Source organism: Heptranchias perlo, chromosome 5 (genome assembly GCF_035084215.1).
Source record: "Heptranchias perlo isolate sHepPer1 chromosome 5, sHepPer1.hap1, whole genome shotgun sequence".
In the NCBI taxonomy this organism is placed as follows: domain Eukaryota; kingdom Metazoa; phylum Chordata; class Chondrichthyes; order Hexanchiformes; family Hexanchidae; genus Heptranchias; species Heptranchias perlo.
In genome coordinates, this window is record NC_090329.1 from 75504132 (window position 1) to 75530727 (window position 26596).

At 42.0% G+C, this 26596-nt stretch overlaps 1 protein-coding gene across 1 annotated transcript in view; it reads right to left on the minus strand.

The window, feature by feature from the left end:
* Positions 1–7210: 7210 nt before the first annotated feature.
* The window catches only part of LOC137322171 (G-protein coupled receptor family C group 6 member A-like), a 36119-nt gene continuing 16733 nt past the window's right edge, over positions 7211–26596 (minus strand). The window contains exons 3-7 of the mRNA XM_067985286.1: positions 23349–23652; positions 20024–20800; positions 15305–15505; positions 12228–12348; positions 7211–8331 (exon numbers count right to left, since the gene is read on the minus strand). Of these exons, the coding sequence (XP_067841387.1) occupies positions 7211–8331; positions 12228–12348; positions 15305–15505; positions 20024–20800; positions 23349–23652 (2524 nt within the window). The remainder of the gene's footprint in view (positions 8332–12227; positions 12349–15304; positions 15506–20023; positions 20801–23348; positions 23653–26596) is intronic.

The following is a 26596-nucleotide window of genomic DNA, read 5'->3' on the forward strand; positions in this document are numbered from 1 at the left end:
TCCTGCATGGCAGGCCTCAGTGATCTGTACCAGAGCAGGCTTCAGTGATTTGAAGCCATGCAGCCCTGAGTGACAGTCCACACACTGAACTGAATTCAGTCGCAGCTTACAAGTCAGCTGTAATTTAATTGGTTTCTGTGCATCAGTGTTGTTAATAGTTTCTCGTCATCCATAAGTCTCAGAAACTGACACTTTACAAAAACCAAACTGCTTTTCATATTATGAATGACTGACAGCTGAGAGGTCAGTCATTCTAAAATGTTGGCCATAAATGGAGGATGTGTTAGCTTGATTTTTGCTCATAAATCATCCTCTTCAAATTATTTTTGTGCTGACGAAATCATTAGATGTTTCAATGGAGTGCTTCAACAAGAAAGCACACTGCAGGTGGTAACATGCAGCTAACAGATTTTTTTTGTCTCTGCTTTTATTATTTACATACCACCATTTTATAACTTGAAGAGCACTTACTGGTAACTTTAAGGGAATTTACAAAACTTCCTCACTAGTTTACATACTACACATTTTTGTGATGTTTCACACAATGAGGAAAATATCGGCCATAGTATCCAATATGCCACAACTTCTCAAATTATAGTGAAGGAATAGAAGGATATGTTGATCGTGTTAGATGAAGTAAGGTGGGAGGAGGCTCGTGTGGAGCATAAACACCGGCATAGACTTGTTGGGCCAAATGGCCTATTTCTGTGCTGTAAATTCCATGTAATTTTATGGAAAGGAAATAGATACACAGCTATCTTTCAAAGTGAAATTCACAAATTGCCCAAACAGCAATGTACAAGAGAGTTTAGCATAGTGCAGCAACTCAGAAAATCAGACTAAAAGTTATTTACTGCCTCCATTTCCATCACCGTCCTGAGTCATTTTAGGGCCGATTCTCCATCCCTGCTCACCCCAGCGTAAGTCGACTGGTGCGCTCTTTACAAGCACATGACTTGACCTTTGCTGAGCCTCGCTGGTTTCCTGGGTTCAGCTCTTTTAAATGCCATGGGTGAGCATCAGGTCGGATTGCCACCTCAGATTTGGTACACTTGCAATAATTCATGGGAAGTTGTATGTGGGACAGGATTCTCAACAGAGTAAAGGTGAGTGAATGTAGTTCTGGGGACTACTCTTTCTGACATCAGCCAGATCCTCTCAACCCATATACGGCAGCCCTTGCTGTCTGAAAGAATCTTCGCCAAGGACCTGCTCGCCCCCAGGCTTTCCCCAATCTAGCTGAAAATTGCTGGCTGTCCCTTTGAAGATTCTCTGATCTCAAGACTTAGCCCAACAATGCCTAATACATAGTTTCAATTCATGTCCTTGAAACCAGCTGCTTGGCCAATATATGGAATGGAAGGCATTATTAAACCACTCCCACCTCACTTGACTGGGATTTAGATGCTCCATCTGCTTCAGATAGAAGCTTTCTGTCCCTGTTCATACAGCTACAGGAAATGCACGCCATGCGCAAATGAGATAGAAACCCGGCAATATGTTCCTCCAAGCCTATTTCCTTTTCTTAACGGCCTGGGAACTGGTGCACACAGAGCATTAAGCGGAGGAAAATTGTCCCCTTTAAATGAGTTAGGAATTGTAATAAGAACATAGTTGGGATGTTCAGAATCCATTTCTAATATAACAGAAGTGTAGAATACCATAAGCTACGAGTACACTGGATACTTTCACTTGATTGTACAGGAATGCATCACCAGATATAGCCCGAAACAACGTTTAAAGAGATCAACAAAAGCCCTAACAGCTCCACTGGTGTGACAAACAGAATAACTAGATCTGAATTTGATTAGTCTCAAGCCAGTTTCTTTTGGATGTGAAAAAAATGAAGCACTTTTTGTCTGTGATGTATAGCTTCTCTCTTTTTTATTATATCTTTAGGGTTAAAATCAAGATCAACTGAAGGAATGAACTCCCCTTGGCTGATATGTGTTAGGACCCAGGTCGACACATGATGCGACTATGTTGTTGCTATGAGGTCAGGTGGAAAATAAGAACGTAGAAATTGCTAGACAAAAAAAGACCAAGGTCCATCTAGTTTGCCTCCTACCAATCTAGTATTCACATGATACAACTAGAATGGAGTTGTTGACTAATCCTGGTGATCAATCGCTATCAATTAGTCTGCAGCGGACCCAGGCATGAGGCGAGGAAAGTTCCCAGTGGTGGAACGCTTTGGGAATAATACGTCCAAAGTCGCCTGTTCCTCCCAAGCATGCCAGACTTGATGCTTGAAATGACAAACTGTATACTTAGACTCACCATGGGCAATGTCACAGGTGATGGTCTGGTTTTATACTAAACACAGTGAGGCAGATTTTCCTCTCAGCACCTACAACAGTGCAATTTCGGCAGGGTGGGACTTCTGTCCACCCCGTGACTACACTCCCTGACTTGGTCAATTTCCCGTGGTCAGATTCATTACTATAATTTTGGCAGGTTCCCAGCAATGTTTTTGCCACTGCTGGGTTAATCGCCTCAGATGAGGTGAGAAGGAGGTAATGGCACCTCAGCACCTCACTCTACCGCAAGCCCACGGACAATCTCACAATGCTCCACTTTTCCAGCTTCCACCCTAACCACGTCAAAGAGGCCATCCCCTCTGGACAGGCCCTGCGAATACACAGGGTCTGCTCAGACGAGGAGGAACGCGATGGACACCTACAGACGCTGAAAGACGCCCTAGTAAGAACGGGATATGATGCTCGACTCATCGATTGACAGTTCCGACGGGCCACAGCGAAAAATCGCGTAGACCTCCTCAGAAGACTAACACGGGACGCAACCAACAGAGTACCCTTCGTCGTCCAGTACTTCCCCGGAGCGGAGAAACTACGCCATGTTCTCCGCAGCCTTCAACATGTCATCAATGATGACGAACACCTCGCTATGGCCATCCCCACACCTCCACTACTCGCCTTTAAACAGCCACCCAACCTCAAACAAACCATCGTTCGCAGCAAATTACCCAGCCTTCAGGAGAACAGCGTCCACGACACCACACAACCCTGCCACGGTAACCTCTGCAAGACATGCCAGATCATCGACACAGATACCACCATCACACGAGAGGACACCACCCAACAGGTGCACGGTTCATACTCCTGTGACTCGGCCAACGTTGTCTACCTCATACATTGCAGGAAAGGATGCTCCAGAGCATGGTACATTGGCGAGACCATGCAGACGCTGCGACAACGGATGAACGGACACCGCGCAACAATCGCCAAACAGGAGGGTTCTCTCCCTGTCGGGGAACACTTCAGCAGTCATGGACATTCAGCCACCGACCTTCGGGTAAGCGTACTCCAAGGCGGCCTTCGAGACACACGACAACGCAAAATCGTCGAGCAGAAATTAATAGCCAAGTTCCGCACCCATGAGGACGGCCTCAACCGGGATCTTGGGTTCATGTCACACGACACGTAACCCCACCAGCGAACAAATGTTATCTGTTTTTAATATAACGGGTCATTGACTGTCTTCCTTATCTCTCTCTCTCTTTTTTTTGGGGGGGTTGTATATTCAGTGGCCTTTTAGATGACACCTTTCTGTCTGCTCACTGTGATTGCCTTGGCAACGGGCAGTAATCACCAGGCATTATGTGATCTTAAAATGCAAAGGATTCGAAACTGTCATTTCCACACCGCCTGAGGAAGGGGAAAGCCCCCGAAAGCTTGTGGGATTAAAAATAAAATCGTTGGACTATAACTTGGTGTTGTAAAATTGTTTACAACTTTTTAAGAAAGGAGAGGGAAACCAGGGAATTATAGACCAGGGAATTAGCCTAACATCTGATGTGTGGAAAATGCTGGAGTCTATAATTAAGGATAGGGTGACTGAGCACCTTGAAAATTTTCAGTTAAGCAGAAAGAGCCAGCATGGATTTGTGAAAGGTAGGTCGTGCCTGACAAACCTGATTGAATTTTTTGAAGAGGTGACTAAAGTAGTGGACAGGGGAATGTCAATGGATGTTATTTATATGGACTTCCAGAAGGCATTTGATAAAGTCCCACATAAGAGACTGTTAGCTAAGATAGAAGCCCATGGAATCGAGGGAAAAGCATGGACTTGGTTAGGAAGTTGGCTAAGCGAAAGGCGACAGAAAGTAGGGATAATGGGAAGGTACTCACATTGGCAGGATGTGACTAGTGGAGTCCCGCAGGGATCTGTCTTGGGGCCTCAATTATTCACAATATTTATTAACAACTTAGATGAAGGCATAGAAAGTCTCATATCTAAGTTTGCCGATGACACAAGGATTGGTGGCATTGTAAGCAGTGTAGATGAAAACATAAAATTACAAAGCGATATTGATAGATTAGGTGAATGGGCAAATCTGTGGCAAATGGAATTCAATGTAGACAAATGTGAGGTCATCCACTTTGGACCAAAAAAGGATAGAACAGGTTACTTTCTAAATGGTATAAAGTTGAAAACAGTGGATGTCCAAAGGGACTTAGGGGTTCAGGTACATAGATCATTGAAGTGTCATGAACTGGTGCAGAAAATAATCGATAAGGCTAATGGAATGCTGGCCTTTATATCAAGAGGACTAGAGTACAAGGGGGCAGGAGTTATGCTGCAGCTATACAAAACCCTGGTTAGACCGCACCTGGAGTACTGTGAGCAGTTCAGGGCACCGCACCTTCGGAAGGACATATTGGCCTTGGAGGGAGTGCAGCGTAGGTTTACTAGAATGATACCCAGACTTCAAGGGTTAAGTTACGAGGAGAGAGTACACAAATTGGGGTTGTATTCTCTAGAGTTTCGAAGGTTAAGGGGTGATCTGATTGAAGATTATAAGATATTAAGGGGAACAGATAGGGTGGATAGAGAGAAACTATTTCCGTTGGTTGGGGATTCTAGGAGGAGGGGGCACAGTCTAAAAATTAGAGCCAGACCTTTCAGGAATGAGATTAGAAAACACTTCTGCACATAAAGTTTGGTTGAAGTTTGGAACTCTCTTCCGCAAATTGATACTAGCTCAATTGCTAAATTTAAATCTGAGATAGATGGCTTTTTGACAACCAAAGGTATTAAGGGATATGGGCCAAAGGCAGGTATATGGAGTTAGATCACAGATCAGCCATGATCTTATCAAATGGTGGAGTGGGTTTGAGGGGCTGAATGGCCTACTCCTGTTCCTATGTTCCTATGATTTGCCTGTGGTTCCTTTCGGTTACAGCTGAACTGAATTCAAACGGTGGAAAATTGTCACTGTGAATGGACTTCCACTTTATTTAATATCACTATGAAAAGTTTCACTGCATTATAGCTCTGAATATTACAGACATACTATAAAATAAAATTCCTTTATTGAAGAATTCAATTTGCCATTCCATAAATGTCATGGCTGGCACACACATTCCACGTGTGCAATACAAATACATGAATGATTAAGAGATGCAAAGCAGAATTAACCTTTTACTTATGTGATTAAAAACTATCCATTGTAAAGCAAGTTTGAATACCCTCAACCATTTTCTTTCTAACTTTAAAATGGTGAGCATCTATTATGAATATCATGAAAATTTATTCTGAAAGTTATGAATATTTTCTAAGAAAATTAATGAAATACAATTATTTAAATATATATCTCAGCCATATATGTCTAAGTTAAAATAAAGCAAAAGTGATTGAAAATGCTTATGTAACATTTACGAGCAAAGTAAAACTACCTGCTAAACACAAATTTTAAATGACCATAAAAGTCTTGTTTCATCAGAATTTGTTCTGCTGTCATGTAGTAGCAGATAATGGCACATATTTTCTTCTGGGTATAAAGTTAAAGAAAACTCCTTTTGCTAAACTGTAATAATAAGTCAATGACAGTTTAGTAAGAAAACTGGGCATCGAAAGTCCACGGGTCGGGATCCCAGCAGTAACGCTGACCCCGCAGTGCTGACCCTGTCGGAACAGAGAGGTTTGGGGGTGGACACCTCATTTATATGCAGCAGGTGGGTACAACATCACTATCAGTGCATCTCGGGCACCCGCCTGCCCCATTCTGCCGGAAACTCTGGCACTCACTGACATTGAAGGTGACCGAGCCCCAATATCGGTGAGTCCAAGAGTTTCTGCCAGAATGCCATTTTTGTTTCCCTTCTCAGCCCCCTGTGCAAGGGGTTCAATCAATAATTTAAAAAAACTCCACATCTCTGGGGGTCCGAGCTGCTTCCCTAGCCTGGATGGGTCCACTTCTGCCCTTCTGAAGACCAGTATGCCTCATGTCACTGAACGTATTGGGCTCCAGTGTTACACCGTGTCCCTCATGGGCCAGGGAAATGGGAACTCCCAGTGTAGGGAATCCACGTTCCTGCCTCCGGTGTGTAAGTGGCCGTGTATGGAATAGGCAGAGGTCCCACTCCTTACAAGGCCGGGGGGAGTTCCGAACTAAGGTCAGGATCCGGCGCATTTGATAGCCCCAATTTTAACCCCCACCTGCCCTGTGCCTAAAGAGAACAAGGTAGGTGGGAGGAGTTAAAATCAGGGCAGCTTCCACATTCAAGCCACATTCCCACGCGCCACCATTTTAACTCCCGAGTTTCGGGAGGTGTCGGGAGGCACTCACCACAGGCAGGGAAGGAATATGAAAACATCTGGTTCCTATAACGCAGTTAGGACCCTCATGCTATTTTAACCCCAGGTTGCGGAACTCCCCGCCTCCCCCACCCCAGCTGACCACTTAGTACTGGGGACTGTTCACTCGGGTCTCCGGCAGCGGCATTTAGCCGCGCAAAATTCCGCTCCCACCTACTGGCCAGAAAATGATTCCTGCCACCGCACTCACACCCCAAGTTAAAATCAGGGCTGTTAATGTGTCTGAACTGACAATAGTGTCACTTAATCCCTTTGGAAAATCTGGATCTTGAAATTATATTGTGCGATATTAGTGTACAAATGGTCAATGTGTTTATGTGGCATTCTTTTGAATTCTAATTTAAGGGGTGCTAACTGATTTATTTTAACCCAGTTTAAATAAGTGAGTTAATGCTGCCTTTAAAATAGCAGACAAATGAATTTCATACAAACATGTTATGTATTTATTTGCTAATATTGCAAAACATAATTTCAGAAATCTGGTTTTTATACTGTCTGAAGTTATTGCAACATTGGTGTTAATATCAAAGTGGTCAAAATAAAAAATAATTTCTTTTTCCTCTGTATTTCACTCTATAACAAGAAGCATTTACCAGCTTTTATGTCTTTTTCTTAGGCAGTTTGATTCAAGTGCTTGATTCTGGCCATTTTTGATCTGGTTTGTACGATTAGTTTTCCGATTAATGTGACATTCAAATTCAGAATCTGTCATCACTTGTATCAAGAAGGAAGGCTGTCCTTCATTAGAAATCTCAGAGCTTCTTCTTATATTTGGCTTTGGACACACAAACTGTCCTTTCCGTTTGAAATGCTCTCTTGCACGTGTCAAATATTTTGACTCAACATTACTTTCTTTCTTGAAGCAAATTATGTAGAAGGTTGGAAAGAAATGGCAGCATAAAATGCTATAGATTGATGCTAAAATTGCAATTGATTCAATTGCTGGGAAATACTTGTTGGTAGCTTCTATGTTAAAATACATAACACCAAAAGAAATCCATACAATTAGGTAAACGAGCATGCTAAATGTGATAAATTTAGCTTCATTATACATTTCTGGAGCCTTCCTTCCTTTAAAAGCAAGAATGAAGCAGACACATGCAAGAATGGCGATGTATCCTAACATTATACTGAATGCCACATGGGAACCTTCATCACATAACAGCAAAATGATTTTGGGGATGTTTTTATTTTTCATAGGTTTTGGCATATTCAAAGATAACCATATTGAACAAATGATCGCTTGAATTCCTGTGATAACAATTATAATGGGCACTGGTTTATAGATGTACTTCATCTTTCTATGGATAATTGGATTAAAACTAAAAGCCAGGATGATCCTAAAAGACTTCACCAAAATACAGGAAACACAAAGTGTAAAGCTTATACCAAAAAGTGGTTGTCGGATTTTACAAATGTAATCAAATGGCTCTCCAATAAACAACACAACACTGACAAAACTGAGTAACAGTGACAACAGCATTATGTAACACATCCAACCTCCAGCAGCTTTCACAGCTGGTGTATCCAGATGTTTTGTGAACAATATGATTATTATACATATTATAAGTACTCCTAAGATGGCAAGTATGATTAACACAACAGAAAGGGCATCTCTCCATTGAAGAAACTCTGTAGTTCTATTCTGGCATGTTGAACTTCCTTCCTCAGACCAGTGGTCTTCTGAGCACTTCTCACACTCATTGGAATCTGCAGAGGAAAGAACATTACGGAATAGTAGTGAAATTCTGAAACTAAATATTTTGACATAATGGGGGTAGTTTTATGAGTTTATGCTACCAGTGTGAAGCCTCATGCACTGGAAGCACATTTGCAGAATTTGGGCACACACTAAAATTCTCATAATGCATTCCTGACAGGCAAGGCTTCTGCACATGGAACAAAAATTCATAAAATTATTCTAAACATATGAAGGACATAAATGTTCAAGTGAATTACAGGGTACATTTGCCAACCCTGCACTTCCAGTAGGAAGCTGTCATAAAGGGAGTTTGAAACATAGCTAAAACTACAACAGTATCACACTGATTTTCTGACCCTATTCCCTTATAGCAAAGGAGCAGATAAATTTACCCTTAAATGTTGATAAATCTGCAGTAATTATCTAAAATCATCAATCACTTTTCTAAACTTTGGCACGTATCAAGAGCATGGAGTGCACTGATAATTAACCTCCCTACTGATAGCTGCTCTTGATAGTTGTGCTGATTGCACAAGAGCTGACGAAAATCTGCACAGACAACTGAAACATTTCTAATTTATATATACCACACAAATATGGGTATAAAGGTCTTGCATTTAGCATGCATTTTACCCGTTACACCTCAGACACACTTTTTTCTATTATTCACACATATATTGGCTACAATTTCATTTTTGTAAAACAGAAACATACACATTGACCGGGTAAGGAACATGCCAATGAGAAGCTGATAAAAAGTACTAAGTATATATACAACAAGCAACAACAACAACTTGCCTTTATATAGCACATTTAACATAATAAAACGTTCCAAGGCACTTCATAGGAGAGTTATCAAACAAAATTTGATACTGAGCCACATAAGGAGATAATAGGACAAGTGACCAAAAGCTTGGTCAAAGAGGTAAGTTTTAAGGAGTGAGAGCGAGGTAGAGAGGTGGAGAGGTTTAGAGAGGGAATTCCAGAGCTTAGGGCCTAGGCAGCTGAAGGCACGGCTGCCGATGATGGAGCAATTAAAATTAGGGATGCACAAGAGGCAAGAATTAGAGGAGAGCAGAGATCTCGGAGGGTGTGGTGCTGGAGCAGGTTACAGAGGTAGGGAGGGGTGAGGCCATGAAAGGATTTGAAAACAAGGATGAAAATTTTAAAATTGAGGTGTTCCCGGACCAGGAGCCAATACAGGTCAGCGAGCACAGGGGTGATGGATGAACGTGACTTGGTGCAAGTTAGGATACGGGCAGCAGAGTTTTGGATAAGCTCAAGTTTATGGAGGGTGGCAGATGGGAGGCCAGCCAGGAGAGCATTGGAATAATCCAGTCTGGAGGTAACAAAGGAATGGATGAGGGTTTCAGCAGCAGATGAGTTGAGGCAGGGGCGGAAACGGGCGATGTTCTGGAGTTGGAAGTAGGCAGTCTTGGTGATGGAGTGGATATGTGGATATGTGGTTGGAAGCTCATCTCAGGGTCAATTAGGATGCCAAGATTGCGAACGGTCTGGTTCAGCTTCAGACAGTGGCCAGGGAATGGAGCTTGTGGCAGGGACTAAAGACAATGGCTTTGGTCATTTAGTTAGAGGAAACTTTTGCTCATCCAGGTCGGACAACCAGTGTGACAAATGAGAGACAGTGGAGGGGTCGAGAGAGGTGGTGATAGACCATAAGAGACCACAAGAGATAGGAGCAGGCGTAGGCCATTCGGCCCCTCGAGCCTGCTCTGCCATTTAATGAGATCATGGCTGATCTGATTTTTGCTCAACTCCACTTTCCTGCCCTTTTCCTCATATCCTTTGACTCCCTGGCTGATCAAAAATTTGTCTAACTCAGCCTTGAATGTATTCAATGACTCAGCCTCCACAGCTTTTTGGGGTAAAGAATTCCAAAGATTCACGACCCTCTGGGAGAAGAACTTCCTCCTCATTTCCATCTTAAACGGGCAACCCCTTATTCTGAGACTATGCCCCCTAGATTTAGATTCCCCCATGAGAGGTAACATCTTCTCAGCATCTACCCTATCGAGTCCCCTCCGAATCTTGTATGTTTCAATAAGATCCCCTCTCATTCTTCTAAACTCCAATGAGTACAGACCCAACCTGTTCAATCTTTCCTCATAAGACAACCCTTCCATACCCGGAATCAACCTAGTGAACCTTTTCTGAACTGCCTCCAACGCGAGTACGTCCTTCCTTAAATAAGGGCACCAGAACTGTACGCAGTACTCCAGGTGTGGTCTCACCAGCACCCTGTACAGTTGTAGCATGACTTCCTTGCTTTTATACTCCATCCCCCTAGAAATAAAGGCCAATATTCCATTTGCCTTCCGGATTACCTGCTGCACCTGTATGTTGACTTTTTGAGTTTCATGTACGGGGACACCCAGATCCCTCTGTACCACAGCATTTTGTAGTATTTCTCCATTCAAATAATATTTTGCTTTTTTATTTTTCCTCCCAAAGTGGATGACTTCACATTTTCCCACATTATATTCCACCTGCCAAATTTTTGCCCATTCGCTTAACCTGTCAATATCCCTACCTGTCCCTTCCTGACACACTCTGTTTATCTTTACCCCCATCACTTTCCTGTACTACTTCCTTGTCTTTTTTCTTTATCAATCTAAACTTCATCCCACATGAGCCTGCCCCCCCCTCCCCTCTATTTAGGTTAAAGCCTTCTGTACCGCCCTAGTTATCCGGTTTGCCAGAACACTGGTCCCAGCATGGTTCAGGTGAAGCCCGTCCCAACGGAACAGCTCCCTCTTCCCCAGTACTGGTACCAGTGCTCCATGAATCGAAACCCAGTTCTCCCACACCAATCTTTGATGAGGTAGAGCTGGGTGTCATCAGCGTACATGTGGAACCTGATGTTGTGTTTTCGGATAATGTCGCCGAGGGGCAGCATATAGATGAGAAATAGGAGGGGGCCAAGGATAGATCCTTGGGGGACTCTAGAAGTAACAGTACAGGAGTGGGAAGAGAAGCCATTGCAGGTGATTCTCGGGCTACGACTGGATAGATAAGAATGGAACCAGGCGAACGGAGTCCCACCCAGCAGTCATCCAATAATGTAAAGAAGGGGAAGCAATCAAATCATTTCAAACATTTTTTGAAAATCCTTTCAACCACCCTCTTAAGCTGCCCTTAAGGTGAGATACTTAATACTGGAAATAAGTTTTGTAACATAATGAATCTATAACAAAATACAACATTTATAAGAAAATTGTCATACTTATCTATGCAATAGGATTTTCTGTGCCTCGCTGACTGATACTTGAGTTCATGGGGCTTCGCAAACCTTTCACTGTTGACTGAAAGGCTCAACAATGTGGCAGACTAAAGCTCTCAGCAGGCATCTATGTCTACAATGCTGAGAATTTTTTTATGATTGACAGCAAGAAGGGCCATTCACAGACCATGCTAGGATTTGCTGCATGTAAACCCCACCCTATTCCTATCCAGAACCAATTAAAAAAATCACTATTTTAATCTCTTACAACCTTCTGTCTATATGCTTTTAATGGAGCATACACCCCGATTTCATTTCCACAGCCTAGTGTTCTCCCTTGAAACAGCATAACCTCTGACTCACTGGCCAAGTGAGATCTGCTAGTACACATATTATAAAAGTAACAGATACCAGTAATGATTTTAAGACTGAAGTCTACCTTTGGCGTTCAGATTACAATCAAACTACTCAATTTTTGCTCTTATGGTTTATAACTATTTTGAGACCTTGATTAGATTACAGCATTGTAATTGGTACCAAGTACTAAATAACTTTACAAACTAAAAGTCCAATCACATATTCAGTCCATAGTTTGTACATATCTTTATATCTCGAATTAATTGTGCTGGATTTCCTCCCTACCATCTCACACTTGCTACCTACCATTTTTTTGAGAGTAAGATCCTGCTGGGCAGGGACTACAACTATAACAACATTGGTTTCTAGGTGATGTAGTCTTCATTTCTCCAGGTCTACAGGTTCGTGAGCAATTAGATAATATAGCCTATGAGAAACATAACATGAAAATACATGATTAACTGAAGATTTTGTTAACAGTGCTTCTCTTAGGCTACCACCTCTAGTCACCAAGATCACCAACCAGCCCAGGAGAACAAAGCAACACTAGCAAAAGCAATGAAAAACAAAATGGTAAAGGGAAGGAGATCTGGTGATAAAGTGGATAGGAAAACCTGGAACCAGGATTTAAATCACTCTCAGACTAATAGAATGAAAGCTTCTTCCCTTTATCAGTCATTAAGAGTCTATGTGAGGCAAGCTCAACCAGGCTTGCAGTGAGGGCCAGTCCATAGCAAGATATGTACAATTCAGTACAAACTAATCAAATTTCTATCTTGGAAAAGATGGTGCTGGAAATGTAAATATTGACATCAGTGCTGCAGCAAATCAGCATTAAGGCACATTGTTAAGATGGAATAGGCAGAAAATATGGGGAAGGCTGTAAGCAACAATCCTGCCTTTTTCTTTTTGTCTCTTTTCCTGGGCAACTACAGCAATAGAACTAAAATTGACATAGAGAGGTTCTAAAGGTTTGAGCACCAAATTTGTCTGAGGCACCAACCAAAACCTGATGAAGAACTAGGCTGAAGTACCAGCTGTTGAGATTCTCAGAGAGGGAGAAAGAGGGAACGTGCATTTCATAAAACAGCAGGAAAGCTACGTACAACCAATTGTACCGTATTCCTTCACTTGGACTACTTGCAGGGTTTAGGTTTAACTGGCAAATTTGTTTTATATAAGTTATTAGAGGGTAAAAATCACTTAACATGTTAGACTATACTAGGCATATGATTCAGATTATGTAGATAGTTAATTTGTTTCATTGTCTGGGGTAATAAACCTTTATTACTGGCGATTGGCAGCCTCTTTCATTCATTGTGGCACTGTTCTACCTCTGTGCTTGGATTTTTAAAGTTATCTCTTACATTATTGTTTCATTTCTGTTCCCTTCCTTGATTTTGCTATGTTTGATAATTCAAAATTTAAAGGTTGCACGACATCCTCAAGGGCCAGGTAACATTTACAGGAGTTTTATTTTCAAATTGTCATTTTTCATGTCCTATCATTAGGTCCCCAATATTATGGATGATTGTAGGTGACTGGGCATGATCTGAGATTGGTGCCACAGCAACATCAATACATCTTTGTATTTGTTTATAACTTTTTTGTCCATTTTATAAAATACATCACACACGTAAAAGAAATTTCATATAATGATGACTCACAGTCCACACCTGATCCATGGTGATCCAGTAGTGACTTTTTTTTTATTATTCAGAAATATAAATGAAGTGCCATGGCCGATAGTTCATGATACCACCAAGTTTGAAAAGAACAGGAGAGAAGATGGGATAAACCAAGAATTAATGATTATGCAATACAAAGGCTGAGTTTTAAAAGCTGGTAGATTATAGGAGGAAGGGAACAATGAGGATGGTAAGGAGTTCCAGAGTTTTGAACTCCTAGGAAAGAATGAGTTGGAGTGGTAGGTGAGGATATAGGGAGGAGTATGAGCATGTGGGATGTAGTGTCTTCTAAGTTTCAAATACAATAGTGGAAAGTTCAGAGAAGCAATGGCCATAGTGATAGTGATAAAGATTGCAATGGGAGAGAGAAGGTACAGGTTAGAGGTGGGAAAATGATGTAAAGCTTTTTCTCATACCCTGTGCAGGAATGTAAGTAAGTTGCTGGAAGAGTCTCTCTTATTGAAATTATCAGGTATTGATGCAGCATTAATGAAACTGAGGCTTAAATAGTTGTTGAGGGGAAAAGAAGAGTTTGGCGCAAAAGAGGAAACTAAGCTTCTTGGAGCCAACTTTAGCAGTATAGGAGACGTGCAAGTTCAATTTGAGATCAGAGGAGTTAGCGAAGCTAAGAATACCAATAGATGAGGATAGGCTAAGTGTTTCCATCAAGGTCGGAAATAATAGCTGTTGCTTGGACTTGTGAAAGACATAAAGAAAATGTGGCCAAAAATGAGGTCCGAGCACAATGTGAAAATGAGCTGAACTTGCATGATATTATGAGGTCATCTCATTAAGATATTTTAGTGGTGCCTGTTATGCTGAGAGCACCACAGGGGATTGGAGGCTAAAAAGATGACTGCTAACAGCAATAGAATGGTTGATGGTTGCCTGTACGGTGATGCTTTTTAAAAAATACCTTGGGACACAAAGTCCTATTGAAGAGTTCCATTGACACTGCAGCATAGAAACAGGTCATTCGGCCCAACTGGTCTAGGCTGGCATTTATGCTCCACACAAGCCTCCTTGCATTTTAATGTATTAACTACACTCCCTAATTTACCATCTGAGGCCTGGAGAAAGGTGGGGCATTCAGTAAAGGTGTCCCTATACTAAAGAGCACCCTGAAACAAAACTTACATTTTATAAGGCAGATTTTTCCTTCAGTACCTGTTGGATATGGGCACTCAGTGACTGGAATGCTGCTTAGACACTCCAGCTACATCACATGGAGACCCCCTAATTTAAATAATTTCTGGAGTATTGATGATCTTTATGCACTGTCTGTGTGGAGGTTTCTAGCAGGTTCTGCTTGCCTGCATTGGGGTTTACTGAGCTTATAGTGAGCAGAGTAGGCCTCAGGTTTTTATGCCATAGTGTTATTGGCTGCACTGGGTCTGAAGTATTGAAAGGAGAAGATTTTCATTCCCCCATTGAAAGGTAGATGAAGGATATTGAGAAGTGGAGTGTTTGAAATATTTTTAAAGCAATCAAAACTTAAACTCTCATCCGTAACTTTTATCTGGAACAGTGATTTTTGCAAAGTAAGCTTAAGTCCATTGCTAAAATTTATTCTAAAATATAAAAAAATCCAATTCTAGCCCAAATAGTTTAATATTAGATATTAAAAAAAAACTTCTGTAAGGAAAAAAGTAGAACTCAACCACACCCATTCCTGAATTGTTTCAAATAGATCACCTTTATGGTGTTCCTGAAGCTATCGTTGATACTTATTATTTTCTTCATCACATCATAGTCACCAACTTTGACAAACTGCACAGAACCTTTCAGCATTTTCCAGCTGATTATGTCATATCCATTTGATGAATCTCCTGAATGATCAAATTGAAATTGCCCATGTTCTGTCATAAAGTTAACGTTCTTCAATTCATTCAACAACTGCAAATAAAACATTCTTCAGTTATTGGAAGTTTATACAGCAACATGTTGAACACACAAAGCAGAAATACCTTATTTTCAGACTCTGTGAATGCTAAGGTGTGTAATAGTAACAGACTTCAGGTAGAGTGAGGCTTGGGAAGAGCGAGAGAGTCTTTACAACAATAGCATTGTGACTGAAGGAGTTCAGACTGTGGCTAGTTAGGGTTAGGCATTATAGTTAACGGCCAAGAGTTTTATTCGGTTTTGTTTGTTTTTTTCTTTCTTGCTTTATCATATCAGGTACCAAAGAGGGAACTTCAGAGAAGAACTATGACTGCCAGCACTCGCAAAGAACAAGTTCATCTGTGTTTCTTGTGCATGTATACATTTCAGGCATATTTGGAAAGCAGTGGGTTCCCATGAAGCACTGCAAGAAGCTCACTTGTTGCAAGTGTGAGGGTGTAGTTGTAAGGTTAGTGAAGCAGGTGAGTGAACTTAAGCTTTTTATGGAGTATGAGTTTTTTCTGCAGAAGGTTGCCTCCTGCACTTCTTCCCCTGCAGGATGCTGAGATTAGTTTTCACACTGCTAGCTGATATCTCCTCCTGAGCCAGATGATGAAGACTCCACTCAGAGAGCATTGCCTGAGGTTAGTGAATTCACACAGTGAGGAAGAACAGAAGAAAGTACAAGGGGACAAAGAAACTGGCTCCAAACTCCAGGGTCAGAGAGGGAGCAGGTAAGGCAGGACAAGCAGTCACAAATGCAAAGGTGAGTGGAACCACCTTATTTGTTGCGGACTCCACAATTAGATTTATAGACACAGAGTTTTGCAGAAAGAAAGAGATAAATGTCACTATGCTAAGCTTTCTTGTGATTATGTTAACTGAAATGAATAGTAAGGTAGAAGGGGTATTGAAAGGGGGTGATTAAGGGAGCTAATGTTCCTATTCATTTGGGTTACGCGTATTATAATGGAAAAAAAAGTCCAAGATTATGAAGCAAAGGTTTAAAAGTCATCCATAACTTTAAGCAGCATCATGTTCAGGTTATTGTTTCAGGTCTCCTGCTGACTATGAAGAGTGCTGCTACCAGAAAAGCAGAATAGTGGATTTTGACATACGGTTAAAAAGCTGGACAAAGAGGAAGAGGATACTGTTCACTGACAACTGGGGCATGATTTTAGCTTGGAGCCGGGAACCCAGTGCGTGCGTAGATATTCACATAGAGAACCCGGAAGGCAAGTGAATGCATCGCATTCTGCGATCACGACTCAATTATAGGTAAGTATTTGTGCTTTCGGGTTTCCCACATGCCAGGCAGCCAGTTTGACAGGCTGGCTGCTTGTTGGGAGGGAAAGGAGCCATAAATCGGAGAGGGGGGGGGGGCTGGAGGGAGAGAGAGATCGTAGGCCATGGAAGAAATGGTGGGGGTGGAACATGGATGACATTGGGTGGGCCTTGGAAAAGATTGGGGAGTCCACTATTGGGGGGGGGGGTGTCCACCTTTGGTGGGGGGAGGGAGTCTGTCATTGTTGGGGGGATCCACCATTGGGGTGGGGGGGGATGGGAATCGGCCGATTGTGGGGGTCCGATCATGTCATGTGAGCTTGTTGAGCCTGGATAAAGCACTCCTGCTCCTCCGGGCCCACAAGCAGTGCAATAAAGGCACTCACCTCATGGATCCGGCACTTCCCGCCTGCTTTCACCTGACGTGAATCAGAAGCGATGGGAAACCCGAACAGGTAAGGTTAAATTTGTTTGACATTTCTAATGCACAAAAATTAAATGCCTCAACTATCGCAATCAGGTACATTGCCCCTTTAAGTATTGGCTCATCGTCTTTAAGTGGGGATGGGTTCCGGATTTCTGTTGCGCGCAGGCATCCTGATGTGCCTGGATCAAACCCGAATGTGGGTGCGTTGGAGCCGGGATGTGGTCCCACTCCAAAAAGCAACTATTTTTACTGTGCACCCGCCCCCAAGACACCCATTCTTGGGGGTCAAAATTATCCCCCTGGAGTCACTGGAAGATTGAGGCCTATCAATAAGGATGGCATTTTCCTGAGCAAAGTAAGTGTGAAACATTTTGCAACCAACTTGGAGGAAGCACTCAGGGTTTGTTAAAACTAATCAGACCTGGGGACAAAGTACACGTCCTGCAAAATAACAGTGCGAGTCCAATCACAGGTAGTGTCAGTTTGGACAATGTAAGCGGTAACTCACCTGTTCAGTTGGACCCATTACAAAAAGATGGAATCAGGTGACAAAATTGCACCAAGTTATCTGGGGATTTTAATAAGTGCTTCTATACAAATACTAGAAGCATTTAGAATAAACCAACAGAACTACAGCTGTATGCTGCAACTCAAAGCACTGGGCTGATAGGCCTCACGGAAATGTGGCTGGGTTTTGAGATTGGGTCTGAGTTTCACATACCTACATATAGATTATTTAGAAAAAATAAGGAAGGTGGGGGAAGGGGGTGGAGTGGCCATCTTTGTTAGGAAAGGAATAAATGTAGTGAAGTGGGAGGATATTGCAACTGAACAAAATAGTCGGGAAATACTCTGGTTTCAACTGAAGTTTGTCAGAAATATCAGAGTGCTTCAAGATTTACGTTACAGACCAACGAACAAAGAGGGGAAAATAGATCTGTAGTGTGCAATCAATCAAATAAAGAAAGGTAGTGGTGATGGGAGATTTCCATTATCAACTTATAAGGTGTAAAATGATGGACAGGCACCGAGATAGAAGGATGTCAAGAATCATTTATTGATGCAATCGATCACTGTTTCTTAATTCAGCTTGTAAGGACTAGCACTAGAGGGGCCAGATGGAAAGAAGTGACTAAGGTTGTTAGTGAAGCCTTCGTAAATATTTTCACTAGCTCATTGAGAACCGGGGAAGTGCCCAATGATTGGAGGAAGGCACATGAGATCGCCTTAATTATAAAAAAAGGAATTAAAAACACAACCTGGTAACTATAGACTGGTGAGTATGGTGGCTTCAGAAAACAGCAGGCCATGATTGACAAGCCTGAGCCTGATTTTTCAAGAAGTTACTAGAATTCTAAATCAGGGCGATCTGATAGATGTCATCTACTTTTTTTCTTGTTTATTCTCGGGCTATGGGCGTTGCTGGCAAGGTCAGCATTTATTGCCTATTCCCTAATTGCCCTGAGAAGGTGGTGGTGACCTTCTTCTTGAACCGCTGTGTGGCGTGATAAGTCACTTCAGAGGGTAGATAAGAGTCAACCACGTTGGTATGGGATTGGAGTCACAAATAGGCCAGACCGAATAAGAACGGCAGGTTTCTTTCCCTGAAGGACATTAATGAACCAGTTTGTTTTTTACGACAATTAGTAATCACTTTTGCTGATACCAGCTTTTTATTTCCAGATTTTTTTTAACTGAATTCAAATTCTCAAATTGCCATGGTGGGATTTGAGCTCACATTTTCTAGATTATTTTCCAGGTTAATTATTTAATATATGATCTTATCTACTATTTCAAAGGCCGCTACTGTTGCCCATATTGACCGTACTTCTATAGACATGTAGAAGCAAGCCATAATAAACAATGTAGAAGCTGTGGACACTAAAGAGTCCCAGTGACAGTGACCACTGTATCCAGACTCGTATACAAATAGATCTTGAACCCTGGAACTATTATTAATTTGACTTAACTGTCTGTTTGGGAGAGAAAGAAGCTTCAAAATGGATCAGTCATTGCATTAATTATCATTCCAATTATCAGATCTTTTGAAAAAATGTTATCCAGATGAATTTTGAGTAGCAATGAAAAGTGAACTAATAACTAATAATCAACATCATTTTAATAAACAATTTATATTTGTATAGCCCTTTTCATGTAATGAAAAATCCCAAAAGAGAGGGAGGGGTTACAGGGAGAGTAGTAGACAATGAGTAGAAAGCAAAAGAGAAGTCAGAAAAGAAAAGCCAGTCAAGGGAATAATTTTAACTTTTATCACCTGGCAAAAAACAGGCAGTAGCGAATCGGCCACGTGTTACACCCATGGAAAAGGAAATCGGACGGGGTGCTAAAACGAGTGGCTGATTTGCTAAATGCCTGTTTTTCACCAGGTGATAAAAGTTAACATTACCGTCAAGAGTTAAGTTTTGTGGAGACTTTTGAAGGTGAGGAGAGAGGCAGCTGGTAGCTTTGCCATTAATGATGGATTTGAGGAAGAGAGTGTGTGCAGTAGATCAGAGGTGGATGACTAGAGTTTGTATTTGGGGCAAAGACCTGGAGAAGATTGTAGAGGTAGGATTGAGTGAGGTGATTGAGGAATTTGAAGATTAAGTCGGTGCATACGAGACTTTGTTTGGTATAGAAAAGAAGCTGTAAAGCTCTGGATGAGTTGGAGCTTGTGAAGGGTGGAGGCAGGGTGCTAGTTATGAAAGGGTTTGAGAAATCAAGTCTTGGGAAGATTAAGGCATGAGAATGAGGGAAGGGAATAGGCTGCCAATGTTATGAAGGTGCCTGGGCATATAGAAAGAATCTTTACATTTTTTTACCTGCCATGGTGGAAAATTAAAATTTTGATTGCACTTTCCATCACGACAATTGAGCATCCTCTGAAGAGCAAAAGCTGTGGCATTGATGGCTAAGTATATCCCATAGATAGCGGATTCATTAATAGTTTCAATTATTTTGTAATACTCCTGAGATTTGTTTTGCCTTGAGTTCTGAATTGATATCTTTGTATAACTGACACTTTCATTTGCACAATTTGAATCTTCTTTAATAATCTTGTTAGCATCTTTGGGATACTTTTTTAAGTAGTCTTTAAAGTTTGGAATGGTTCCACTTTTGAATGTAAAGCCCAAAATAGGTCCAATTTTTTCAATATGATTCATGCTGGCAACCTGCCTAGAATTGGACCAAGAATCACTGGCAATCCAGGTTTTATTTACTTTCTGTTGAATCAGTACAGTGAACAGTTTGACGACATCTGATGCCCTTACAAATGCGATCATAACTTCTGCAGATGAGTTCTTAATTTTTTCAGCTATTGCATTGATTTTAGCACTTTGTTGTTCATTGTTATAAACTGGGATCAGTTCACGAAAGGCAACACATATATTGAGGTGTTTTGCATGTAAGAGAAAACTATTTATTCCAGATCGTCCATACGCATCCTCAGTAGCAATGGCTCCAATCCAATTCCATTGGAAGTGCTTAACAAGTTTAGCCACGGCTTTAGTTTGATGAATGTCACTTGGAATAGTCCGTAAAAATGATGCAAACCTTGCTTTGTCACTGAGCGTTTCAGCTGATGATGCATGACTGATCTGTCAAGAGTTGAAGGAAAGATGCAATGTTTCAAAACAGAACCATTTTGTATTGTTAGACTAAAATGTGTTTATGTACAAACACAAATTCTTTTAAGCAAATATTCTTAAGCAAATATCAATAGTGTGAGGCCGTTATTTGTATCTTTTTATAAATAATGCAGAACACAAGATGCGGAAGAGAAATAAGTCTCAATCCAGTTTTAGTAGCACCAAGTCCACAGCCAATAACGGCCCATAATTCAGTACTAATTGGCACTGAGTTCTACTCAGTTAGATCAGGCTGACATAAGCAATGGGATGTCACACTGAGGTACATTTTAACCTTACCACCTACATGTAAAACTGGTTTTGCGGATCACCCACAACCTCAAACTTTCCTTACTCTTTAAAATTCTAAGAATGCTTGTTCAGATTAAGGAGTAATGGATGATTTTCATAGCTTAAAGTGAATTTTTTAAAACTACTACATAGCAGGAGCAGCAGCTGATAGACTTCACTAGTCTGCATTAAAAATCTGGTTTGCTAACATAATAGATTTGAAAACTTTTTATTTTATCATATAGAAACAGGTGTTTCTAGGGCCCCATGAATAAAATCCTCCACAAAAAGCGTGTCAGAGCAGAGTGCAGTGGGCATATGTTGATGCTGTAATGCATTCTCTTGTTCATCAGACAAGTCAAATCTTACTGACGCCACTTCATTAATGTAACAGGCCAAATGTGGCCATCGGTAATATGTGAACCTTCGAGACTCAACACGTGTCCCAATTTTGCTTTGTGGCTACCCCTCCCCCCATTTTTTGCACCTCTCCTGAAGGCAGTGGCTCATTCTGGGATATGATTCACACACATACACACACACATACATGCATTGCTGTGGGAATCACTGAATAGTAATGAGGATGGTACTGTTGGCTGATTTTTCACTTCCCTAGCTCAGGGACACTGAGACCAATTGCAGAGCTTCTACTATTACCCTGAGATCTGTTTGCTCCAACACTCATTGAGGATCAAACCTGAGCCTTTCCTAGTCTCTATGGCGAAGCACCACCCCGAGCATTGAAATCACTGTTAAAAACATCTGAGGAATTACCATCAGTGCTATTTTTGAATGAACATTTGAGCATTGTTTGTGTCAATTTTGACAAAATCTAAATCTAATTCTTTGATTTAAAAAAGTAACTATTGATGGTGAGACTATTTCTTAGAAGTTGGTAATGTATATGGCAATTTCCGCCCCATCAACCTACACTCAATCGTCAGCAAAGTGATGGAAAGTGTCGTCGACAGTGCTATCAAGCGGCACTTACTCACCAATTACCTGCTCACATATGCTCAGTTTGGGTTCCACCAGAACCACTCAGCTCCAGACCTCATTACAGCCTTGGTCCAAACATGGACAGAAGAGCTGAATTCCAGAGGTGAGATGTGGCACCAAGAAGCCCTAAAAAAACTGAAGTCAATGGGGACCGGGGGAAATCTCTCCAATGGCTTGAGTCATACCTGGCACAAATGAAGATGGTTACGGACGTTGGAGACCAATCATCTCAGCCCTAGGACATTGCTGCAGGAATTTCTCACGGCAGCATCCTAGGTTGCTTCATCAATGACCTTCCCCCCCCATCATAAGGTCAGAAGTGGGGCTGTTTGCTGATGATTGCTCAGTGTTCAGTTCCATTCACAACTCCTCAGATAATGAAGCAATCCATGCCCGCATCAGGCTTGGGCTAATAAGTGGCAAGTAATATTCATGCCACATAAAGTGTCAGGCAATGGCCATTTCCAGCAAGCGAGAGACTAACCACTTCCTCTTGACATTCAACGGCATTACTATCACCGATTCCCCCACCATCAACATCCTGGGGGTCACCATTAACCAGACACTGAACTGGATCAGCCACATAAATACTGTGGCTACAAGAGTAGGTCAAAGGTTGGATATTCTTTGACAAGTGGCTTACCTCCTGATTCCCCAAAGCCTCTCTACCACATACAAGGCACAAGTCAGGAGTTTGATGGAATGCTGTGCACTTGCCTGGATGGGTGCATCTCCAACAACATTCAAGAAGCTCGACACTTATCCAGGACAAAGCAGTCCACTTGAGCGGCACCCCATCCACTGACTTAAACATCCACTCCCTCTACCATTAGCGTTCCATGGCTGCAGTGTGCACTATCCACAGGATGCACTGCAGCAACTCATCAAGGCTTCTTCAGCAGCATCTCCAAAACCCGCAACCTCCACCACCTAGAAGGACAAGGGCAGCAGGTGCATGGAAACACCATCACCTCCAAGTCGCACATCATCCTGACTTGGACATATATCGCCATTCCTTCATTGTCACTTGGTCAAAATCCTGGAACTCCCTACCTAACAGCCTTGTGGGAGCACCTTCACCACACAGACTGCAACGGTTCAAGAAGAAGGCACACCAACAAGGGATGGGAATAAATGCTGGCCTTGCCAGTGACAGCCACATAAAAACTTATAGTTGAAATGAAACAACAACGTTACTTTTCAGGTAATAGAGAATAAATACACATACCTGTGGGATGAGGTACAGGTTCAATAATCTCGCAACTACAATCGATATTTCTGAGTATGCATCCCCTACAACTGCTTTTACACTTGGTACATAGTCTGTGTAATTGCAGTGAACTTCAACACTGCTGTCCGAGGAATTAAATTTGGAAAGAAACCTTGTGGTCGCTTGTATTGCAGCGATGACATCAGAGCAGCTGTCATAAATTTCATATCCAAGTTTGACACCCGGTAGCAAAGTAGAATTGTTTATCTGCTCGATGCTATATATCATCGCCTGGGCTTGGAGAAATGTGGACAGGTCAAATCTAGAAAATATGAAAACAATTTTTTTTGAAATTTTGAATATTTCCTTTTTCTCATAAATATTTGCTCTGTATTAATGTACTGATCTCAACCTAATGGAATGTATTTTCCAATTGGTGTTACTTTGATACAAATAGTTTTAAATGCTCTGTTAAAGTAGCGCAGACAATAACTACTCGTTCATACCAAAACAGTGTTGATTGGAAAATATACCCCAATGTGTCTATCATTTATTTGAAAAGACCTGAGTGTTGTGGCTTTACTGCAGAGCTGGTACTGTATGGCATTTTCTGATATAAATAAATGTTACAATGGGGGTAATTTTAACCCCCAGGAACGGATGGATTGGAGGCGGGTGGAAGGTTAAAATAACAGGTTTTTGGAGCGGGACCGCATCCCGGCTCCAACACACCCACTTCTGGGTTTAACCCTGGCAGGTTTGTATGTGTGTACACAACAGACACCAGGAAGTCTCGCCCCCTCTTAAAGCTGACAGGTCGATACTTAAAGGGGCAATATACCTCATTGAAATACTTGAGCTACTTAATATTTTGTGTATTACAAAAGTAAAATGAATTTAACCTTACCTGTTCGGTTTTCCCATCGCTTCCGATTCACATCAGGTGAAAGCAGGCGGGAAGGGCCGGATCCACGAGGTGACTGCCTTTATTGCATTGCTTGTGGGTCCGGAGGAGCAGGAGTGCTTCATCCAGGCCGACACCAACCCCCACCGCGCACCCCCCCAACACCCCGCCGATGGTGGACCCCCCTCAGATGGTGGCCCCCCACCTACCTCCGACTCTTCACCTGACCGCCGATCTCATCTTCCAATCTTTCTTCAAGTGACCTCCAATCTCTGCCTGGCATCAGGCCCCCCCCACCCATGTCCTCCACAGCCCAAGGTCCCATCCTTTATCTTCTCCGATCCCTGACCTTCCTGCCCCACAGTCAGTCAGCCTGTCAATTAGTCTGGCTGCCGGGCACAAAGCCAGGAAGTAAAATTTGATGCCCTCTTAAGGTCGCGATCTGCGCCAACTTAACTTCTGGGTTACACACCCGAAAATCTTCCCCTGCTCCCCAGCTCAATGTCAAAATCATGCCCTATAAGTTAACTATTTCTTATGAATTAATGCTCCAATCTTCCTTAAGAGTGCTGGGTATTAAAGGAGTTTTAACTTACCAGTGTTGGGAAGTTAAACTATCCAAACATTGGAGACCAGTAATAAGCACAGTAAAGCATCTAAATAAGCCAGAGATAAAGTCCTTGACAACTATAAATAACAAAGTATAATACCCAGTTGGAAAATGTTGCACCTAACTATAAAGTACAGAAATAAGGATTTATCGAACAAGACTTAGATCTGCAAGTCATGGAAGACATAGATGGAGGTCCATAATATTTAGAATTGAGGACAATTTACGCAATACAACGATGAGTGGGAGGGCCCCTCAGATAATAAAGCAGTCCATGCCTGCATGCAGCAAGACCTGGACAACATCCAGGCTTGGGCTGATAAGTGGCAAGTAACATTCGCGCCAGACAAATGCCAGGCAATGACCATCTCCAACAAGAGAGAATCTAACCACCTTCCCTTGACAATCAACTGCATTACCATCGCCGAATCCCCCACCATCGACATCCTGGGGGTCACCATTGACCGGAAACTTAACTGGACCAGCCATATAAATACTGTGGCTACAAGAGCAGGTCAGAAGCTGGGTATTCTGTGGTGAGTGACTCACCTCCTGACTCCCCAAAGCCTTTCCACCATCTACAAGGCACAAGTCAGGAGTGTGATGGAATACTCTCCACTTGCCTGGATGAGTGCAGCTCCAACAACACTCAAGAAGCTCAACACCATTCAGGACAAAGCAGCCCGCTTGATTGGCACCCCATCCACCACCCTAAACATTCACTCCCTTCACCACCGGCGCACCATGGCTGCAGTGTGTACCATCTACAGGATGCACTGCAGCAACTCGCCAAGGCTTCTTCGACAGCACCCCCCAAACCCGTAACCTCTACCACCTAGAAGGACAAGGGCAGCAGGCACATGGGAACAACACCACCTGCACGTTCCCCTCCAAGTCACACACCATCCCGACTTGGAAATATATCACCGTTCCTTCATCGTTGCTGGGTCAAAATCCTGGAACTCCCTACCCAACAGCATTGTGGGAGAACCTTCACCACATGGACTGCAGCGGTTCAAGAAGGCGGCTCACCACCACCTTCTCAAGGGCAATTAGGGATAGGCAATAAATGCTGGCCTTGCCAGCGAAGCCCACATCCCATGAACGAATGAAAAAAAAGGTTGCTCAGCTACTAAATATAGCCACAAGGAACTAATGTGCCTACTATGAGGTATGTAATTGTTTTAACAATATGAATAAGATGACAAAATGTAAAATTGCATTCAATTGCCAAGGAGGAAGTATAACTGGAGAAATACAGCTTCAGTTAAAAAGCAATGGCTACAGAAGTCAAGTTAGTAGAACTAGTCTGTAGTTGGTGTTAATGAAGTGGAGATAAGATGTAATACAAATAGCACTAACCAGCAAAGCGTTTATATATCAACAGTAATGCATCATGATGCACCATAATACAACAGTAAGATTTAAACAATCATGCTATTTAGAAAAGTCTTTTCAGTATTAAAAAAGAATAATTATGCTGATTTAAGCATGTAAATAGGTATAAAACCTGCTATAAATGTGACTTAAAGCACTACTGGTCGCTTTAAATATTGCTCCATAACAACTAATGTTTTTAGTCCACCAGCAGTAAGCATTTACTGCTGAATTAAAGGCATATCGGAAAATGCAAATGTAATATTTCCAAGTTTGCTGATGACACAAAACTAGGTGGGAATGTGAGTTGTGAGGAGGATGAAAAGAGGCTTCAAGGGGATATAGACAGGCTAAGTGAATGGGCAAGAACATGGC